At 47.2% G+C, this 19,736-nt stretch overlaps 1 protein-coding gene across 2 annotated transcripts in view; it reads left to right on the forward strand.

Annotated features, from left to right (window-relative positions):
* Positions 1-19,736, forward strand: part of TRAPPC10 (trafficking protein particle complex subunit 10) — a 78,324-nt gene that overhangs the window by 33,209 nt on the left and 25,379 nt on the right. The window contains exons 4-7 of one of the 2 annotated variants that reach the window (XM_090272141.1): positions 3,161-3,357; positions 7,316-7,511; positions 9,329-9,440; positions 11,801-12,048. In XM_090272141.1, the coding sequence (XP_090128267.1) occupies positions 3,161-3,357; positions 7,316-7,511; positions 9,329-9,440; positions 11,801-12,048 (753 nt within the window). Of the gene's footprint in view, positions 1-3,160; positions 3,358-7,315; positions 7,512-9,328; positions 9,441-11,800; positions 12,049-19,736 lie in introns of those variants that run through there. The other variant, XM_090272147.1, reaches the window with a different exon arrangement.

Here is a 19,736-nt window from a genome sequence, read left to right on the forward strand (position 1 = left end):
TTTCTTGAGCTTTCACTGAGTTAAGTTTGATCCTTTTAGGAATTGCTTTTATGTCTTGGTGGGTCTGGAGCAGTGAGCAGTCTAGGACTAATGATTCCTTACTGCTGAGTTCTCCACCTGATACCCTGTGAATCAGGAGGTTTCTGCTCTGGCCTGTTAGATTCGGTACTGTTCCCGGTCCCGTGTGGGTGTCTTATCCTGCCTGGAGGGTCTCTCCTCAGCTCTGGGCACTGCCTACATGCATGTGCCGGTCAGGTCCCTGCTGAATACTTGAGGGCCCTCCTGCTGCTCTCTCCCCTGCGACCCTGACGTATGAAATCCGCTGCCTTCATCCCCCAGGACTCTTCAGCTCCACCGCCTCCACACGGGGAGTCTACCAGGCCTGCTCGGACCCATCCCGTCCCGTCCTGTGTGTGGTTGGGAGCCCCTGGAGGCCCCTGCTGTGCTGCCCTCGGGTGCGCCTCGCTGTCGCCCACTCAGGGACTGTCCTGCGCCGCCTGCTGTCCAGGGTCTTGAGAACCTTTGATTCATGCTTTTGGGGGGGGGGGAGTAGGGAGGTTGTTTGAGGTGGTTGTATCAGTCTGCTCCCTGTCACTTCATCTTGTCTGGAAGCCACCGTCCTGTTCATTGATTGATGTCAGTATGCACTTATTAATTTCTAGTGTTTGGAATATAATCCTTAATGTCATTATTTATTTGAATGCTCAGATTGTTCCAGGTTTGGTCTCTGTGACCTTTGGAAATGTCCTCATTCTCTCATTCTCTGAGCACTCCCTTACACAGGGTGTCCCAGGGCCCTTTCCCTGCTGTTTCCCTGCCTGAGCCCTGGGGTCAGCTGTTTCTCAGGGACCCTGGCTCTTTGAGGGGAATATTGTACTTAGAAACCAAGCTCTGGGGCCAGGTGTGCTGTTTGCTGTTGAGCCGTCTTGGTGGACATGGCTGGAGAAGACCCGTATGTCTGTGCATGTATGTCACCTACATACACATCTACATCCGTATTTCCACATGTAGAGCTCTCTGTGCACGCACATACACATGCGGGTGCATACACAATCCAGTCCCAGTCCTACGGCCCAGGGTTGATTATAGTTCCCTCCCTTCCCGTGTTTGGAGCTCCCTTCTCTGATGTAAGAAGCCAGGTGCTCATTATCCTCCATATGTTTGCTTATTTGAATAATTCCTGTCACAACATGGTGGCCCTCCCTGCTCTGGAGCAGATGCTCAGGGCTGGATTATCCCCCTCCTCATCTCCCTGATCCACAGCACCCACAGGGAGATCCTGTCCTCTGTCCTGCTTGGCCTCAGACACCTCGTGCCAGCACCCCAGTCCCTCATCATCTCACTTGGGGTCCCATATCTTGTGCCGTGATACCCTCCTCTTCTGCTTGGCTCCGATGCGTGGGCAGGGCTGCCCCTCACTTAGGCCCCCCGCTGTGAACACCTTCCCCATCCTCCCTGCTAATGTTTTGTTTTCCTGATAGACCCTCAACCTCACCGGCTCACCTGTGCTCCTCTTCTGAAGAGACTCTTGAGTTGACTTAGCGCTGTTCCCTGTATGCTCACTGTCATGAGTGATAGGCTAGACTGTGTACTCCTGAGCTTTGGGGTGCTGTCCCACCTGCTGCTTAGAGAGGTCTCTTCCTGAGTCCCTGCACACTGCCTGCCCTGCAGAGCGTCTCAGAGGGTGTGCAGGTGGCCGCTCAGGTGCAGGTGCTGCCACGCCTCCCGGGGTGGAAGGCTGGTGGGGGTGGGGCTGGAGGTGGCTGAAGGGCACCTGGAGCCAGGCCTTGTGGTTCTCAGTTCTTCACGCTCCTTGGCCGCTCTGTAACACGTTGGTTTCACCTTCCAGGTGGGGTGATGCATTTGGGTTCTTAGAGTTTCTGTAGACCACCAGCGTTGTAAACTCTCACTTCAAGTTCTAGAACGGCCATTCTGTAACACACAGTGTATGTGTATGAGGACAGTGATTCACAGAAAATTGATTTTTGCAAGGTAGTTTTTTTTCTTAAATTTTAAGCAAATAATTATTTCAGATTGTATTTGCTTCTAATTTAAACCAAGGACATAGTTTTAAAAATCAGGCTAAAAATGATAAGTACTGCCTTTTGGAACTTGTCGCTGATTAATTAAACCAAAAGTGGGACTGGTTACAGAATTTGAAGTTTAAATCATTTATGAATCAGGCAGGCGCATTAGTATATATCTGTAGGAGTGTTAAGAAAGACCAAAAAGATCTAGTGGCAGTACAGGCAGGATAATAAGGACTCTTCTACTAAAAGAGAGGAAAGCAGCTACTAAGTATAGTTTTATAAGGTTTTTAAATGCCTAATTTTGGAATGAATTAGGCATTTTGGTGTTAGATGTTCACTCTGAATCTTTTAAGTGCATTTGTGGAGCTTACCGGCAATTACAAACTTAGGTACAGATAGCAAGGGCAATTTCCATTTCCCTGCTTCTGTCTGGAAGAGACTGAGGCGGGACGCTCCCTTTGACAGGCTGATGCGTAGAACTGAGTTGGAAGCAGCGTTGATTTTAAGGACCAGGACAGCTCTCCTATCGATCCATGTGACTCAGAATAAATAGCTTTCAAGACGCTTCAGATAGTCCTCTTTCCTCGGGTTCCCATCTGAGGCTGCCTTGCCCAGGTGTGGCCTGCCAGTGGCATTGAGTTTGGAGTGGTTCTGGGGGTTGGCAGAGAGCTGAGGGACTGTGGAGGGAATGTTGGGGGGCTGCCCGTGGCCCTGCCATATCAGCCAGCCTACAGTGATGACAAGCAGCCTGCAGTGGAGGACCCGCTTGCCTCCCCAATCCAGGCAGGGCACACAGCAGTGCTTGGGCCCAGGGCCTTTGGCCACGCAGACCCGGCTTTGAAAGTGCCAACTTGCCTAGCTGACTGTGTCACTGTGGGCAACTTCTGAGCTGTCTGACTTTCAGTCTCTTCCTCTGTGATATTGAAAGAGCTTCCCTCAGTGTCCCAAGTATTTGGGGACAACACAAAGGGCGTGCCAGAGACCTGGAGGGTGGCTCAGCGCTGGGCGCCTCCTGGAGCCTCCCGAGCCTGGAACTGCAGAGCACCGTGGCTGCTGCTATTAGACACATTTTGCCAAATAAATGGAAGGGATTGGTTAACTTGCTCTCACGGTGACTTATTTGTTTCTAGGACACTGAGGTGTATAAAGCTACAGTAAAAGACGACCTTACCAAGTGGCAGAACGCTCTGAAAGCCCACAGCTCTGTGGACTGGCTGATAGTGGTAGTTGAAAATGATGCCAAGAAAAAAAACAAAACCAACATCCTTCCTCGAACTTCTATTGTGGACAAAATAAGAAATGATTTTTGTAATAAACAGAGTGACAGGTAAGTGTATCCTCAATTTTATCTCGCTGGGCTGATACCTGGATGATACAGATTACTGGCGTGGGGTACTGATACATGGGTGCTCTGAGCGACTGGTGTGCCTGGCACTTGAGCGTGGGACATGGAGGTGAGAAGAGGACAGGGTCCCTCTCCTGATGGAGCTCCTGGTCTGACCTGTGCACAGAACCCCCAGTGGAAAGGTCACGCGGTGGGTCCCCTTTCTGAAAAGTGATTATAAAGGGCACCAGTGTAGCAAGGGCTTCGAGGAGTTTTGCCATTCTGTGTGAAGCAGGATCCCTTAAAAACAGGAGTTATAAAATGCTGACTTCATCTTCAGAGACTGTGAACCGGACCAGAAGCCTTGGTGGTTACTCTGTTGCATGGACTGACTCCTCTCCTCTTACTTTGCCTGGATTCTGTTCTCTCTTTCGGGGGTGGCGCGGTTCCTTTCCTTTCCGGGATGATATTCCTGGCTGTGCTGGCCAGCATATTTCTCAACGCCTGGAAATTTGGGTCTGTGTCTTATAGTTTGGTGCTTGAATTCACCTCGGCCATGCAGGTGCCCTGGGAAGCTTGGTCCCTGCTCTCTTAGAGTGTGGTGTAGTAGCAGAGACGGGCCTCACACTCAGGTCACCGAAGCTGCAGTCACCACTGTTTCAAGCGCTCAGACCAGGGATTCCAGAGTGTGACAGGAGCCTGGGGGAGATAGGAGCCTGTTTTGGGGGCCAGGGGTGGGGCTTGCTGCCCTGAGGACAAAGTGGCGAGTGAAGGACACCAAGGAAGAGTTCCTGAGGGTTGGCTGGGAGTACCAACCTGACTGCCAGGTGGCTAATTTATTCTGTGACTGCGTTCTGTGTCAGGGTCACCTAATGAATTGATAGTTCTTTAGGGGACGGAGCCATATTGTGGGTGGGCTTCCTTTTCAGTAATATTCAAACTTGCTTTATTTACAGTTTGAATAAAATATTAGATTGCTGAGCTTATGGTTTATCTTCGAGAAATTCCATGCACTCTTGACTTGTGGGAGTTTTTCCTAGGGTCTTTTATTCACAAATGAGTTATCCCAAAGGAGTCAGCTTAACATTTTAGCAAGGTGCTCTCCCTCTGTGACTCAGGGCTGCTAATGTTATTCTCAAAGAAGGAAGAGCAGGTAGCTATCAGCCTGGAGGACAGAGAGGGAAGCGGGGCTAGTGTGGAATAAGGAAAACCCAGCCCAGTGGCCTTGGAGTGGTTTAATGGAACAAAAGAAATATTTGTTTGGGATTTTATTATGTAAATAAATTGGTATTAATGGAGTATATTAATTTAAACTTGTGAAATATTCAAATTTATATAATGTTTTTGAAATGCCTATTGATTACTTTTAGTATAATTTTTATCTAATTGCCAAACGTATGTTTCTGCTATAAGCCCATTTAAAACTAACTTGCTTTTAATGACTATTCTTTATACGTAAAATTTAACTTACTGAAATTTTTAACATTTTATCTCCAATATTTAAATATGTTGTCTAACACTTTGATTTTCATTTACTTGCAAAGGTACCTTTGACAAATTATATTTTTTGATGTAAAAAGCTGGGTCAGATTTTCTTAAATTTGAATTTAGTAACATCTTTATTGACAATTATTTTATTGGACAATGTAATTTCTGCCTTTGGAAATACTAGAACAACTGGTCCTGAAGTGGCTTACTATTTTTTAAATTTCTGATTATAAATAGTCACAGGTTTATTGTAGAATTGTTCGAAAAAGGCAATGGGCAAAATGAAAATAGATATTAACTCTTAGTATTTGGTATGTTACCTTTCAGACTTTTTCTTTTTATACATATATACTTGTGCGCATGCGATATACTATGGATGCATGGTTTGTACCTGTCTTTTTCACTAAATAACACTGTACATTATAATAACTTTTTCTTTAACAATAAGTGTATTTCTATACCATTATTGTTAGTGAGGTCATAATATTCTGAGGTATTAATGTACTGTAAGTTATTTGTATAGTCCTCTGCTGGACTTAAAAGATATTGCTTATTATTATAAACAACAATATTATAAATAATATTTTAGCTCCAATGTGTGTATATCGTTATTATTTCCTTAGAGTAAATCCCTGAAAGGAAAATTGCTTGGTAAGGGTTTTATGCTTTTTCAGGCTTTTGGTGAGTATTGCTTGTTAGCTGTCTGTGCCGCCGGCCGTCCCAGGGCCTGGAGCTCCGTGTGCGCGGTGCCTGTGAGCCACTGCCTAGGGTGGCCGTGTGCCCGGGACTCTGAGGATGTGGCTCCTCCCCAGCTGGCTTGAACTGTTTTGGGTTCTCCTTTTCTGAGTTAACCATCTAGGCTTAATGTGAATTTCTCTGGTGTAGTGCTTTTTTGTTATAAAAAGATTTAATAACATTAAAAGTTGAAAGGCATAATAAGGGATAGAGAAAATAATGAATGCATTGTCTGCTAAGCACCAGGTTCACTGAAAAAAGTTCTGTTTTGGTGGCTGGATCTGTGTCCGTTTTCTCTTCCATCTGCCCTGTAGGTGTGGGGTCTGTGTGTGTCTCATTCTGGGTCTGGTTGGGAATAATGCTGGTGCTTACAACCCCTGAGGGGCCCTCCAGGATAAACCGCTGAACTGGTGGATTCTAGCAGCTCATGTGGTGAATAAACGCATTTTAGTGCTTTAGGGGGAGGACTTAGGGGTGAGCTGGCTGGACCCCTCTGCCTTTCAGGGGAAGAAGCAGTATCTAGGGCGGGGGCGGGGTGGGGGTGGGGGAGTGGGTGGAGTGACTGGAATTAAAGCTAGCCACGGGTTTTTCAGTTTTCTTTTTGGTGCTGCTTGTTCACTGTGGAGCTCCTCCCTGCTCTCGTCCGGTGACTGAGCGTTCCATGGAGTTAGCCCTTCCTCCGAAGGATGCGGAGGGTGCAGAGAAGTGAAACTCAGAACCCGTTCATTTCGCTGCTTGTCGGTAATTCAGGTGAAATATTTACTGAGGAGACATGTTGAAACTCATAACGTCAATATTTTAAAATTATTTCTGAGTTCAGACTTACTCATCTTTTTTCTAAATTATTATCAAGGAGGGATAATGAAAGTTGTTACCTTTTCTAACCTGTCAGATGGATATGTAACCATTTCCAAATCCACTGGCAACTCTTACAATGTCATGCCTTTGATATTTTTGCATGAGTACAGTCATTTTATAGTGAAACTGTATCATACCTGCATGTCAAGCCACGTTCCTCTAAGCTTTATTTATTATTTATTCACCTTGCTCTTGAGGAGCTCCGAGTCTGGTGGAAGATGGACCTACAAAGAGAGAAAGTATTCACAGCGGGGCACTGAGGGACAGGAGGGGCCAAGCTGGGGGGCTGGGGGGTGGGGAGGGAGGGTCAGTGAGGATGTGTCAGCTGAGCTGGGTTTTGAAGGGTGCCTAGGAAGTGTGTTTGATGAAAAGAGGGGAGAGCATGAGGAGTCAGTGGGCTCCGACTGGAAACAGTGGGAATTAAAGCTAGACAGCTCTGTTGGATCCAGGTGTACTGGTCCTCATATGCTGTGTTAAGTGATTCAGATTTTATCTTGTCAATTACAAGGAACCAAAAGAGGTTTTTGAAGGAGGCAGGGGAAATGAGACTGGGAACTGAGTGCGACGTGATCACTGTTTTACAGAGAACCTGGAGGCAGGGTGTAAGATGCAAGATTCATCTTAAATCCCTCTTCTCCTTTCCGGTCTATTCTACAGCGATTCTCCTGGAAACAGCACTTACTGTGTGTGTGGAATTAAACCTTCTCCTAATCTGATTTCTCACCACCCGCCTCGTGTTTTTCACCAGCTGAAGAAGGAAGAAAGGGAGAGGGGAGGGAGGAGAAGAAGGGAGGGGAGGAAGGAAGTCATTGGGAGGAAATCTAGGGCATGATGCTTGCTTGGAGAGTATTTTCCAGGTAGTCCGTTTATGTCTCTGCAGGTGTGTTGTGCTCACCGATCCCCTGAAGGACTCTTCTCGAACTCAGGAATCTTGGAACACCTTCTTGACCAAACTCAGGACATTGCTTCTTATGTCTTTTACCAAAAACCTAGGCAAGTTTGAGGATGACATGAGAACATTGCGGGAGAAGAGAACTGAGCCAGGCTGGAGCTTTTGTGAATATTTCATGGTTCAGGTACTGACTAATGACAGAACTGGACAGTTTCCTTCTTCCCTCCCTCCTTCCCTCTTTCTAAGTCAGGCAGCTCTCTTGTGGTAAGTCCTATTGGCATAGTTTTTAAAACTGAGAGTCAATATAGTAGCTAACAGATGTTTCTGTCTCTTGGCTTATCGGGCAGGAGACCAGGGATTACTATTCCCGAGTAATTATAGCATCGGCTCCCTGGAGCTTCAGAGCTTGGCATTTAGCCTTTTATGAAATGGCCTTGTCCTTAGACTGATAGCAGCATCTCGGGCCTTCTGGGGTACCTGCCGTGGAATTGACGTAGCAGAGGAGCCCCAGCAGCGGCAATGGTCGCGACAGGAAAGATGCCCACTGCCTGCCCCGCACTGCGACTGCGTTAGGACTTCCTAGGAGCCTCTCCTCTCTAGTTTTGTTTGATAAAATCTAGGGTGCCGGTAAAAGATAGCCTTAGGCTAGTTTCTTTACTGCAGTTTAAAAAAAGTTTAGATTTAAAAAACTGTAGTCTCTAACAGCTCATTTTCTATTTTAAGAAAAAAAGTCTTAATGAACAAAAGGGATGTGTGATAGCATAATTCAGGGGAGGGGGTCTTCCCAACACTGCAAAGAGGGACAAGAATCTTGCTCTTAGGGTTCCTTGTTTGTGTTTAACGTATTTTTAAAAAGTTATTTTTTATAATTAAATTATCACTAGTGTACTAATGACTAAAGAAATAATATACTTTGAACAAGTAAGTGACCAGTTTGATTAGAAATTTTGATGTTTATCTGTTACCCTGATGCTTATATTGTAGTGGCATTTGGATGATTTGGTGCACATCAGGGAATTTGAATGTTTATAATTTCCTGTGAGGTTGGCCTACTACAGACTTTCACATTGTCCTGTCTCTTCACCATTTAAGCGTATTTAACTTAGTTTCTAAGAGTTACAAACAAGGAAAGGGGGATTCTAAATGAACCCAGTGGTGTTGGATTGGAATCTGAGGTAACAGTGTGAACGCCCAGTGTGGTGGGTGAGCGGATGAATGGATGAGTTTATTCAGAAATGGAGGGGTGTGTGTGTGAGGGTTAGTACACACACACACACACATGCTCTGTCTTCTGACAGGGCCTAGGAAAAATGACCCCTCAGTAGCAGTGAGCACAGCTAATGCCAGATCTTGGCTTCTAAACTCTGTTTCCCATGAAAAGGTGCTGGAGCTCCTTGTGGAAGTAGTAGATTCCAGGGTTGAGGCAGGGAAAGCACATGCGGACCTGTAGTATCTGTAGAGCCAGCAAGTAAGGAAGTGCGCAAGAAAGGCAGAGATCCGCCAGAAAACCATACGCACCACCTACAGGAGCCTCCCCGTGGCCAGAGCTGACCCATGTATGCAGCAAAGTAAATAATGACAGAATTGGATTTTAACCCACGAATGAAGTTAATACCCATGAAGCCTGCATAGATGTACACAAGTTACTGTTTAAATGAGTAAATGGAGAATATGGCCCAGCTCTTCCATGTGGAAGAGACCAGTTAGAAGTATGTTCTGGGTTGGCAAGGGGAATGTCAAGGACAAGAGGTGACTGGGGTGTCCTGTGCTGCTGCTAAGTCGCCGAGGGTCAGAACTCCCCTTGGCCCTCTCCTGTTTCGTTCCAGTTCCCGCTCTGTGCCTGCGTAAATGCTGACATGTCATTAGACTGGTGTTCACTTAGCATAGTATAAACATTATTCCTAATGCTGCCTGCTTCTCTCTGTTATACTCTTTAATAGCTGTGTAGTGTTTCAAAATATTGATTTATGTTTTTGCTTTTTTGAACCTTTGGGTAAACAGGAGGAACTTGCCTTTGTGTTTGAGATGCTGCAGCAGTTCGAGGACGCCCTGGTGCAGTACGATGAGCTGGACGCCCTGTTCTCTCAGTATGTGGTCAACTTCGGTGCTGGCGGTGAGTAGCCGCATGTAGACGCACATCCCTGTCCCAGCACAGTGTCCCTGCTTCCAGGTAGTCTGGGAGCTGCCATTCAGTCACAGAGTGATTACGTCATCTTGTGTTCTTGTTTTAAAATAAACCATATGGTTTCAGTAGGAATGATGCGAGAGTTAAGATTTAGTCACTTGTACATTTAGAGGAATCCCAAGTAATAAAAAGCATTTAATAAGTTGCTTTTCAGGTATAAAGCGTCATTTTTACAGCTCACCACTGGCTGGTGATGCTTCTGATTCCGTGCCCCCTGTTAGCGTGAGGGTGGGGATCTTTACTTCTGTTGAGAGGTCGTCTTTGTGGTATTTGAGTGCTCACTGCAGTGAGTTTTATAGGACACCAGTGTAATGGGTGTTCACCTTTCTTGTAAACTATCAGGTAATTTCTTAAATTCTTTTAAAAGTACAAAATTAGCACAGTGAAACCATATGCAGTTTATAATCCATCCTCGGTTTTTGGTTGATAATTTATTTTGACAGAAATGACATTGAATATGTAGATAATTGTCTGTAGCTTGTTGTTCTTATTAACAGCCCGTCACAGGCATCTCTCCCATTTGCCAGCTGAAGTTCTAAGTCATTTTTGTTCATAGCCACGTAGTGCTTCCTAGTGTGGGTTCGTTAGTTTATACAGCCACCCCTGGTGTTGGGCCTTTGGGTTGTTTCCACCCTTGCCACCACAGCAGGGCTGTAATAGACATCTTTCTGGGTATTTTTGTTTTCTGAGAGAACCTTTGTCACGGTGTCCAAAGAAAAGAGTGATGTTAGGGAACCACAGTGTCTGCTAGAAAATCCTTGGGAAGAAGAGTCCTGGGACAGTCCACTTGGGCCACGGCACCACCCTTGCTCTGGAAATGATGATGAAATGTCACTGGTGCTTCCCACTTCAAGCCAGTTTTTATCAAGTTCAGTTTTGGATCTCTTACTTTGCCAAGACACAAATTTAAACATATCATGAAAGCAAAGTATTTATTAATTAAATTTAAAAAGTTTAGAAGAGATAAAATTACATTTCTTATGTTTTACATATATTCTACATATATATCTTTTAAATCCTTTACACATTTCTTACATTATATTTTATATAATTCCTTTGTTTTCTCAGTTTTAAAATGAATCTGGAACAACTTAAAATCCAAAAGTAAGCCTGGTCCAAATTTTAGCTAATAAAATTGTTCGTTTTTGTTTCTTCATGTCGTAGATACTTGTTGGGCATCCACTGTGCAGTGGGCACTGTTCTTAGTGCAGTGGGGAGCAAACAGGGTCAGGCACAGAAAGATAAATATTTAACTGAGGGTCAGGTAGTAATAGGTGCAGGCTGCAGAGAAGAACACAGGGAGGGGACCGGGTTGTGGTAAGTGCTGTGCGGTTTTAGACAGGACAGTCCAGGAAGGCTCTCTGAGCAGGTGGCATTAGCACAGAGGCCTGGAGGGCAGGTGGGCAGGAGCCAGGAGAATGCTGGGAGTGGGGGGACTTCGAGGGCCTGGCTGGGCACCGCACTTAGGGTGCTCTCGGACGGCTGTGAGTGTAGGTCCCAGTCAGTAAGGGCTGCTGTGGGTTGTCGCGGGCACTGCAGATGCTCAGTAGCGTCAGATGCCATCATCGAGTCACTTCCTGACATCGACATACAATGAAATCGTCATAACACCTCTGCTTTGGAGTGAGAAAAGTAGATTTAGACTTTTTTCCATAAAGATCGAATGACTTCTTATTCTAGATTCCTATGGGTATTTTAAGATCATATTGGAGTCTTGGGGTTATAAGTTTAAATTGAGGGCACCGTTGGACATTTTTGACAAGCCAGAATTTCCCCCTCTGCTTCCTGCTGCTCCAGGCTTCCTCTGCCTCCCATCCTTTCTCTCGGAGCAGCACGCAGGCTGTCAGCATGGCTGAGTTAGAGACAGCTGGGTGCGGTGAGGGGTGGAGACAAAGGGAGCCGCGTGGGCAGGCTGCCCTCCAGCCCCAGAGGACCCCCAGCCCAGGCGCCACGCCTTCCCTCAGAGCTGACCGACCATAGAGCCCGAGGCTCCCTGACCCCTCAGCCCGCCATCTCTGACCTCGTGGCATGGTGCGCCGGTGCCTGGGCCTAGGTCACGTTCCCCTGTGCTCATAGCCAAGTGACAGGTCCTGCGTGAGGTGCTTGTGCTAAAGACCCCATTTCCACCTCCCAAGACTGGTTCCACACCAGCCAGAAGGGGGCGGCTGGCGCGTAGGGAGTAACTGGGTGGTGAGCTGCCCGCGGGTGCCTGAGCCCCGCAGCCCCTCGCGAGTCTCAGTGAGGTGAAGGGACCCGTAGTCAGCCTTTCATGATGTGTGTTTGTTTAGATGGCGCCAACTGGCTGGCTTTTTTCTGCCAGCCGGTGAAGAGCTGGAATGGATTGATCCTCCGAAAGCCCATAGATATGGAGAAGCGTGAATTGATACAGAGGCAAGAAGCTACCCTGTTAGATCTGCGCAGTTACCTGTTTGCTCGCCAGTGCACCCTGCTCCTCTTCCTGCAGAGGCCGTGGGAGGTGGCTCAGCGCGCCCTAGAGCTGCTGCACAGCTGTGTGCAGGAGCTGAAGCTCTTGGAAGTGAGTCGTCTGTTTTCCCCGTTTTCCCTTTTCTTGACTGTTCACACGGAAATCCCAGGCACTGAACTGATGGTGCTTAGGAAAGCGTTCTTTTTCTTCTGAATGTCCTTCCTTTTTTGTATGTAATTTGTATAGCTACTCTTTACATTCATTCATTGCTGGAAAAGGTAATTTCTGCTCTCAACATGGTGGAGTTTATGTTGGACCATAGCAACCCTCTTAGAGTAGTTTCTTAATGTAAGTTTGAAGGTGCCTCTGGCTTATCCTATGGAAGCAGGTCTCCACTGATAAAGATTACTCCCCCGATAGATGTGGGACATGAAGAATTAGGTTTTGCAGGTAGATATTTGTTTTATTTCAGACCTGTCTTCATTTTGCCCATGAACATGCAGGTGACAGTGTGACGCACAGCCAGCTGTGCCATATTAATTAGTAGCACAAAGATTAACGGAAGGTATGTTACGAACATGTGTGTGCGTATGTGTGTGAAAGAAACTGCTGAGGGAGGCTGAACACGTGCTCCATAGTGAAGTACTGCCTTTAAAAATGAACGTTGGGATCCCCGAACTCTCTGGCTGCCTGTAGAATCATAAACATTGCAGAGGAGAGAGCAGCAGGGGTGCCCTGCCGTTTAATTTCTGCAGCCTCTTCACCCAGAAAGGTGCGTGTGTGCACATCCAGAATGTGAGGCATCACTTCAGAGGATTCCTAGGTACCCTCCCTGCCTTCCTCAGTGCAGAGCCGAGTGAGTGTGTCTGCAGGTGATGAGATGACTGACCCAGTAGCATCACTAGTCACAGAATCAGATCATCCATGCCAGGTCAGTGGCCCTTCTGTCGTAGTCCACACCAGCACTCCCATGGGGCAGCGAGGAAGGGTCTTGGAGGGTTAGCTGAGCCGTTAAGGAGGTCTTTCCTAATACAGAAACTTTTATTTTGTGCGCCCCGGGATACTAAATACAGACTCAACACCAAGTTTGAAATAATCTCAGGAGATTATTTCTATCCTTTCTATTCAAATTATTTTAGTTAATTTCTAAAGGAGAAATGGCTAGTGCAGTTGCCATAAACTCAAGAATTGAAGAATTATATCAATTTTTTTTTTGTTTTTACCTTAGACATATAATTGAGCAAATGAGGAAAAATACCATTTTCCACCTTTGAAATGATATTCTTTGGCTTTCTCTAACCCAGTAGATTTAAATCACCTGCTCTGGCCACTCTGATCTTGCTGTACAGACCTGGGGTGCTGCGAAGTAACCACTCATTCACAAGACAGGCTGTCTGTCCTCCTGTGTGCCTGGAGAGTTTAACTGTTGAGTGATTTTTGTCTTGTTAGTGTACTGGGGGAGGGGGTGGAGGCATGTGTTAGAGTCTAGGCAGGTCACCCACGGCACTTCAAACTGGGATGACCCCAGGAGGGGGGATTAGGCGGTGCCGTGCGGCTTGGGGCAGGCCTGGGGAGCCATAGAGATGGTGCAGAGCCAGCCTCTGTAGTGCTGTGCCCAGCCTGTCACAAACTCAAGGCGTTAAGGCTCTTTCTTAAATTCTTTTTCTTGCCTTAGAAGGTTGACCAGTCATAGCATGGCAGCGGACCTGTAGAGAGGAGAGGAAGCATTGCCAGGGCCAGCAGAGCAGGCGGCCTTGAGGGCTGGGCCCCCCGGTGAGGGGCCGCGGCCGCCGGGGAGGGAGCCAGCACTACAGCCACTTCCTTCTGCGGCCTTCCTGTCTCCTCCAGGCATTCTGGAGGCTGGAAGGCAGGGGAGCCCACTGATGCATCGCACATGACAGCAGGGGGTGCAGTGTGGTGGGCATATCCAGTATCTCGTCGTCACACACCAGTGTCTTGTCCCACCATGGGTCCCTTATCGTTCCTGCATGTCCAGACCTGCAGGGGGCCGCAGAGGGGCGCGGGGTGTCCCGCACAGGGATATGGGGTGTCCCACTCGTCCACCACACCGCAGCACACTTGTATTTTGTGAGCTTGCCCAGTGCACAGCTGGTTCTGCTTACCTGGCTCGTCTTCTGGCCCTTGTGGAAGTGAGTGGAGCAGCCCAGTTATTGCTCTGTGCCTGAAAGAAGAAAGATGCCAGTTGTAGGTGGCGTGGGCCTCTGGGTCCTCGGCAGTGCTTGTGTCAGGGACAGCGTTGAGCTTTGGCTCTGACACACGGGGCTGAGGTGGCTCAGAATGGTGCCATCCCTGGCTGTGGGCGATGCTGTGGACGCAGCCAGCTTCCAGGGTTAGGCGTATGTTTGCTGATCTGAAGTGTTGAATATGGTCGGGGACGCTGAGATAATTCCAGCAAGCAGGATGAATGGCCAGTACGCACGGAGGACTGTGGCTCGCTCAGACCATCAGCGAAAGAGCGAGAGGTCACACCGTCCTTTTATTAGGATTTCAAACGTTGCTAGAACAGGGGGTGTGACTTTCCAGCCAACAATAAAAGAATTTTTATAAGTGAAAGAATTTTTACAAAGTATCATTAATATGTAAAATACAGCCAGGGTAACTTCTGGTTTAGATAGCACCTATCAGGGATGCAAAGCAGATCTACTAATCATCAAGGCCAGCCCCAATTTAAGACTTTATCTTCAAGGAGGCAGATGGAGTACTCAACAGACCTCTTTGTCCTCAGGATTCCATGACCCAGTGGCCCGAACAGCCTAAAGCCGCAGGCGGAGACAAGATTAGCTCATCATCTCCTGAGTCACAGGACACCTGGGCGGAGGGGCATGGGAATGCCCCTACCCAGAGATCTGTGTTCCTGCAACACTGATACTTTGAAATCCCAAAGCCTAAGCAGTGCAGCTGTTGGGCATTTCTGATTGTGACATCTCTTTAGCAGGAAATGCTATGTTTGCTTCTGTGGTCCGTGTGGCAGTGGGATAGGTTTTAAATGAATGGAAATCAACTTCCAGTTGATTTCTCAGTTGATACAAATATCTTCTTTGAGAGGAAGGGGCAGTGTGGTGGCCATATGACATGGGGACAAGCTCCACCTCTGCATTTGGGCCTGGGGTCCCACCCAGCGGTGCTGGTTTAGAGCCTTGGGCCAGCTACGCTGATGGAAAATGTGGCAAAATGGAAGTGTACTTGCTCCATACAGCTGTTAGGAATCAAGGAGCAACATCCATAGAGTTACACCGGTTCTATGTGGGTTCACGTGACTCCAATACAGAGTATTTTTTTCCTACTGTGAGAAACGCTCACAATAAAAACCGGGACACAGGACTTGAGCAGTAAAGCGAGGCCTTTATTCACAAGTCTGCAGAGCCGGGCGCACCCTCACAGCCAGGAGAATGTGCGCGCCAAGTAGACAAAGATGGCTGGTTTTATAGTCTTAGCTTCCCCACCCTGAAATTGCCACCCTAAAGTGATTATCTTTTCTACCCTAAAATTGCCCTGAAAGTGATTAACTTCCCCACCCTGAAATTGCCACCCTAAAGTGATTATCTTTTCCACCCTAAAATTGCCACCCTAACGTGATTATCTTCCTTACCCTAAAGTGAGAGTGATTAGCTCCCCCGCCCTAATGCAATTAGCTCCCCCTCCCCTCTCCTTCTTCCCCGTTTCTCCATTACTGGTTACTCCGGAGTTACAACCTAACACGGTTATCTAAATGCCCCTTCTGTGGTTTGTAGATACGCCAGTGCTGTCAGCTCCCTTCTCAGAGACCCTCTAATTACATTTGCCCTTAAGACCCTTTAATTACATTTGCCCTTTGCTACCAATGACTCTTTACTGGTTTGGGAGTCACTATGTCCTTGTTTCTAACAGAGTCAACTGAATATACGTAAAAATAGGTGTTGGTCTCACACCACACACAATTTCACATGATAGATAAACAAGAAAACTTCTAGAAGATAATACAGGAGAATGTCTTCTTGCCCTTGAAGTTAGCAAATATTTTAAAAATAGGACCAAAGGACACTGATGATAAAGGAAGAGAGTGATAAACTGGGCTGCATGGAGATCAAAACTTCTCTCCATCAGTAGGTGCCCTGAGTGAGTGAGAGGCGAGCACAGAGCATGTGGTCAGGAAGGACTCTTGCCCAGAATGCACAGAGATCTCCCACAGAGCATGTATGAAACACTGGCAGAGATATCCAAGTGGTTCATAAGCGCATGAATCGGTTCATCATAGTGAAATGCTAACAAAAGCCACGCTGGACGCCCTCCTCCACCCCAGGCTGGCTAAAATGGGAAGGCCAGACAGGTATCAGTGAGAGGGCAGAGATACGGGACCGCATTCGTTGACGAGGAGTGGGATGGTACCATCACTTAGGAAAATTGTTTGGCCCCATCTGCTGGGGCTAAATACACACACAGCCCGGTGTAGACAGAAACACGTAGAGGTTTAAATGGGTTCTACTGGTTACTTGTTACCATGACTGCAAAACAACCACTCTTTTTCTAAGTTTATGGGACTTTGAAGAAAAACCCTCAAACGCTGCAATAATAGGTAAAGTAACATTTAAAAAAGATCAACAGTGCCACATTTTAGTGAGGATGTAGAAAAATTGGACCTTGAGTGTGATGGTACAAGTGTAAACTGGTATAATCACTTTGGAAGACCCTTTGGCAGTGTCTGTTAAAGCGTAAACGTGCCCCCGCCTTGTGACCCAGCAATCCCGTTCCTAGGTACCCAAGAGAAGTGAGTCCACCCGGAAGACAAGTATGGCAGTGTTCAGGGGAGCTTGTAACCCAGCAGGTGGCCCTGACTATGCTTAATTTCCTGGGAGTAAAGGTGGTGCAACCATGTTTCTAAGCAATATGGCTTATGATCAGCACCTCTGATTACTAGTCTGTATCTGGACAGGGAGACTATGGACACGGGACGGTGAGGCCATGCTCTGGGCCCCCTCACTGCCCTATTTAGCTGTTAGAGGAAGCAGGGGCTCCCTGGGCCACGAGGCTTCCTGAGAGATCCAGTGCCGAGCTTGCCTGCCTCCTCCAGGGGCTGGGGTCTTCTGGATCCAAGAACGCCCCGTCCCCCAGACAGGGGGCAGCATTGTAATCATTTTATCAGTAGTATCCAAACCCTGGAAACAACCCAAAAGCCTGCCAGCGGGGGATGGATGAAGACACCGTGGTGTATCGGAGAAAGGCCTGAGCCCATAGGCAAGCACAACAAGCTGCTGATAGACTCTGCAAGGTTGAGCTGTGCTGACATTGTGCTGAGAAAAGAGGCCAAGTGCAGAGGAGCTCACGCTGGGTGGCTCGGTCTGCAGGAAGGCCCGCAGTCAGGCGGGAGGCATTGCTGGTGACTGAGTCAGAGTGGAGGGGGCTATTGACTGGGAAGGGGGCTCAGGGGAACCTTCTAGGATAATGGAAAGGGTGTCTTGATTTGAGTGGTGTCTCCATTACTTAGAATCTGTGCTGTTTATATACCTCACTGTATGTATTTTGTAACTTGGTTTTCTTTAAGTAATGGAAAAAGTATTACTGCAATCATTTTAAATAAGTAAGTTTCACTAAAATTTCCAAAAGCCTTATGTGACCATGACTGAAGTTCTTGCTGCCATGGAGTCCATCTTGGCCTGGTCTTTGAAATGTGTGGTGGGTATTTAGCTGGGGGTATTTGGCTGGGGTCTGGTTGGGAGCCCAGATGGACACACAGATGAGTGGCAATGTAATGAATGCCACTGAGAAGCAACAGATCACAGGTGTCATACGGTGCCCTGTGTTGTACCAAATCCTGTGCCTTTGTCTTTCCATGAAAACTTAAATTTAAACTGGCGTGTGATAGGAAATGTAGGAAGTGGCGAAAGTCTCTGAAAATAGGGACAATTAGAACACCACAGTTACTGAGCAGACCTGGTGGCAGGAGCCAGCTTGTGCCAGGGATGCAGGGACCACAGAGTGTGTGTGACCTCCCACCGGGCAGGACTTGGTGGGAGGTGTCAGATTGCAGTCAGTAAAACCAGCACTGCGTCTGGACGTCTGGATGTCTGGACAATAGGGCTGAGCACCTCATGTCGGTGCACTAGTGTCAGCGTGGGGTCTGCTGGCTTTGACCTTCTCTGGGCTGCAAGTTGAAGCTTCAGCTGTGGCCACTGGGTTTGTTTTCTTAGCCCTAGAAATGCTGCTGCTGACTGACAGTGTTATTGTTTGCATGCCGTTCCTCAGACTTACCTAGTGGTACTTGCTTTTTGCAGAAGACAAAGTGACCCGCTGTTCCCATTGTGCATGTGATTCCTGGTTCCTCCCACGCACACAGCTGTGTGCGCCACGGGCCCATTGCGCTCTCTCTGCTGCTTTCACTCCCGCAGGCTTTGGAGAGTGACCCTGTGCTCAGGGGTAGGGGCACCCTGGTCCCAGAAACCGGCCAGCCTGCCCCTGGCTACTGGTACCTGCAGTGACTGGGGCTCCGCTTTCAGAGTGCTCCACAGTGATTGCTGGGCATCCTCAAGTCCTTCGCGTCACAGGACTCAACCTAAAGCACTGTGCAGAGCCTGGCTTGGTCCCTGTCTTTTATCCACCCTGGCAAATAACCAGTGTGTGCCTGAGGACCAGGGGCCTGTGGTGCAGAAGACTCCACAGGATTGGTACCTGTGTGGTGGAGTCTGGGAGGGGGAAGGACCCAGATCGCCTGGCACCTTGGGGCCAGGAGGCCCATGAGGTGAAGCCACTCAGGCCCCACCTGGTTTGACTGGGAACGGAGGAGCGTGCTCTGTCCAGGGTCCCAGAGCTGCGTCCTGCGTCCAGCTTATCTGTGCGTCCTTTTGGGTGTGGTTCATTGTCTGGGCCAGAAAGTTGTGCCATTTTATGAAAGTAGCTTCTGATTATGTAATTTTTTTCTATGCTGATTTTTCTTTTCAAATGCTCTAAGTAATTTATTCATTTTCCAGAGACTAGACAATTTAGCTTTTATAGGAACATTTAATGGCACTCTGGTTTTTCTAGTTAGTTCCAAATCCTTTCACTTGTGCTCAGGGTGTGCTGAAGGAGTCCTTCGTACACAAGTCAGTTTCGTCAGCACTGTGCAGCCTGTCACTCGTCAGCTGACAGAATTGCCTCGTAGCTTCCCAATTTGAATGGTGCCAATGACCCAAACTGGTGTCAGTTATGATATACTTTATAATGTTAATGCCTCCAAGAAAGCAGTTGGCACTGCCAACTGTGAGTGTTATGATGCCGTTGATTGAGACCCATTCTGATTTCACATATGCAAAACTGTGAAAAAGTACCTTTTATATAATAATTGATCATGTACAGTAGATGCTTTTGCATAATATCACATTTGTTTTGTTACTTTTTAATGGAATAGCTCAAATATATGCAAAAGTAGAGAGGATAGTGAAAGGAACTTCTGGGTTACCCCTCGACCGCTACAACAGTCCCCAGCCAGCACGTGGCCAATTCTCTTATGTCCACTTTCCCCTGAGTTATTTTTTAGGCGAATCCTAGATACCATGTTTCGTTTGCATATAAATGTGTCAGTGTGTATCTCGAAGCAACAGGAGCTCGTTTTTAGAGACATAATCACACCTAAAATATTAACAGTATTTACTAAATATCATCCGATAGCTACTAAATATTTAGATTTCTAGTATTGAATATGATCTTTCTTCAGTGTGACCCAGCAGTCATCTGAGGTCTTAGCTTCCTTTCTTTGTAATATGGGCTCTTCAAACTGAGATGTGACCAGGTCACAAACTTAGAGTAAGTGATGATAGTTGGCCTCC

The sequence above is a fragment of the Furipterus horrens genome, unplaced genomic scaffold, assembly GCF_987537825.1.
Source record: "Furipterus horrens unplaced genomic scaffold, mFurHor1.1.pri manual_scaffold_1, whole genome shotgun sequence".
NCBI lineage: Eukaryota > Metazoa > Chordata > Mammalia > Chiroptera > Furipteridae > Furipterus > Furipterus horrens.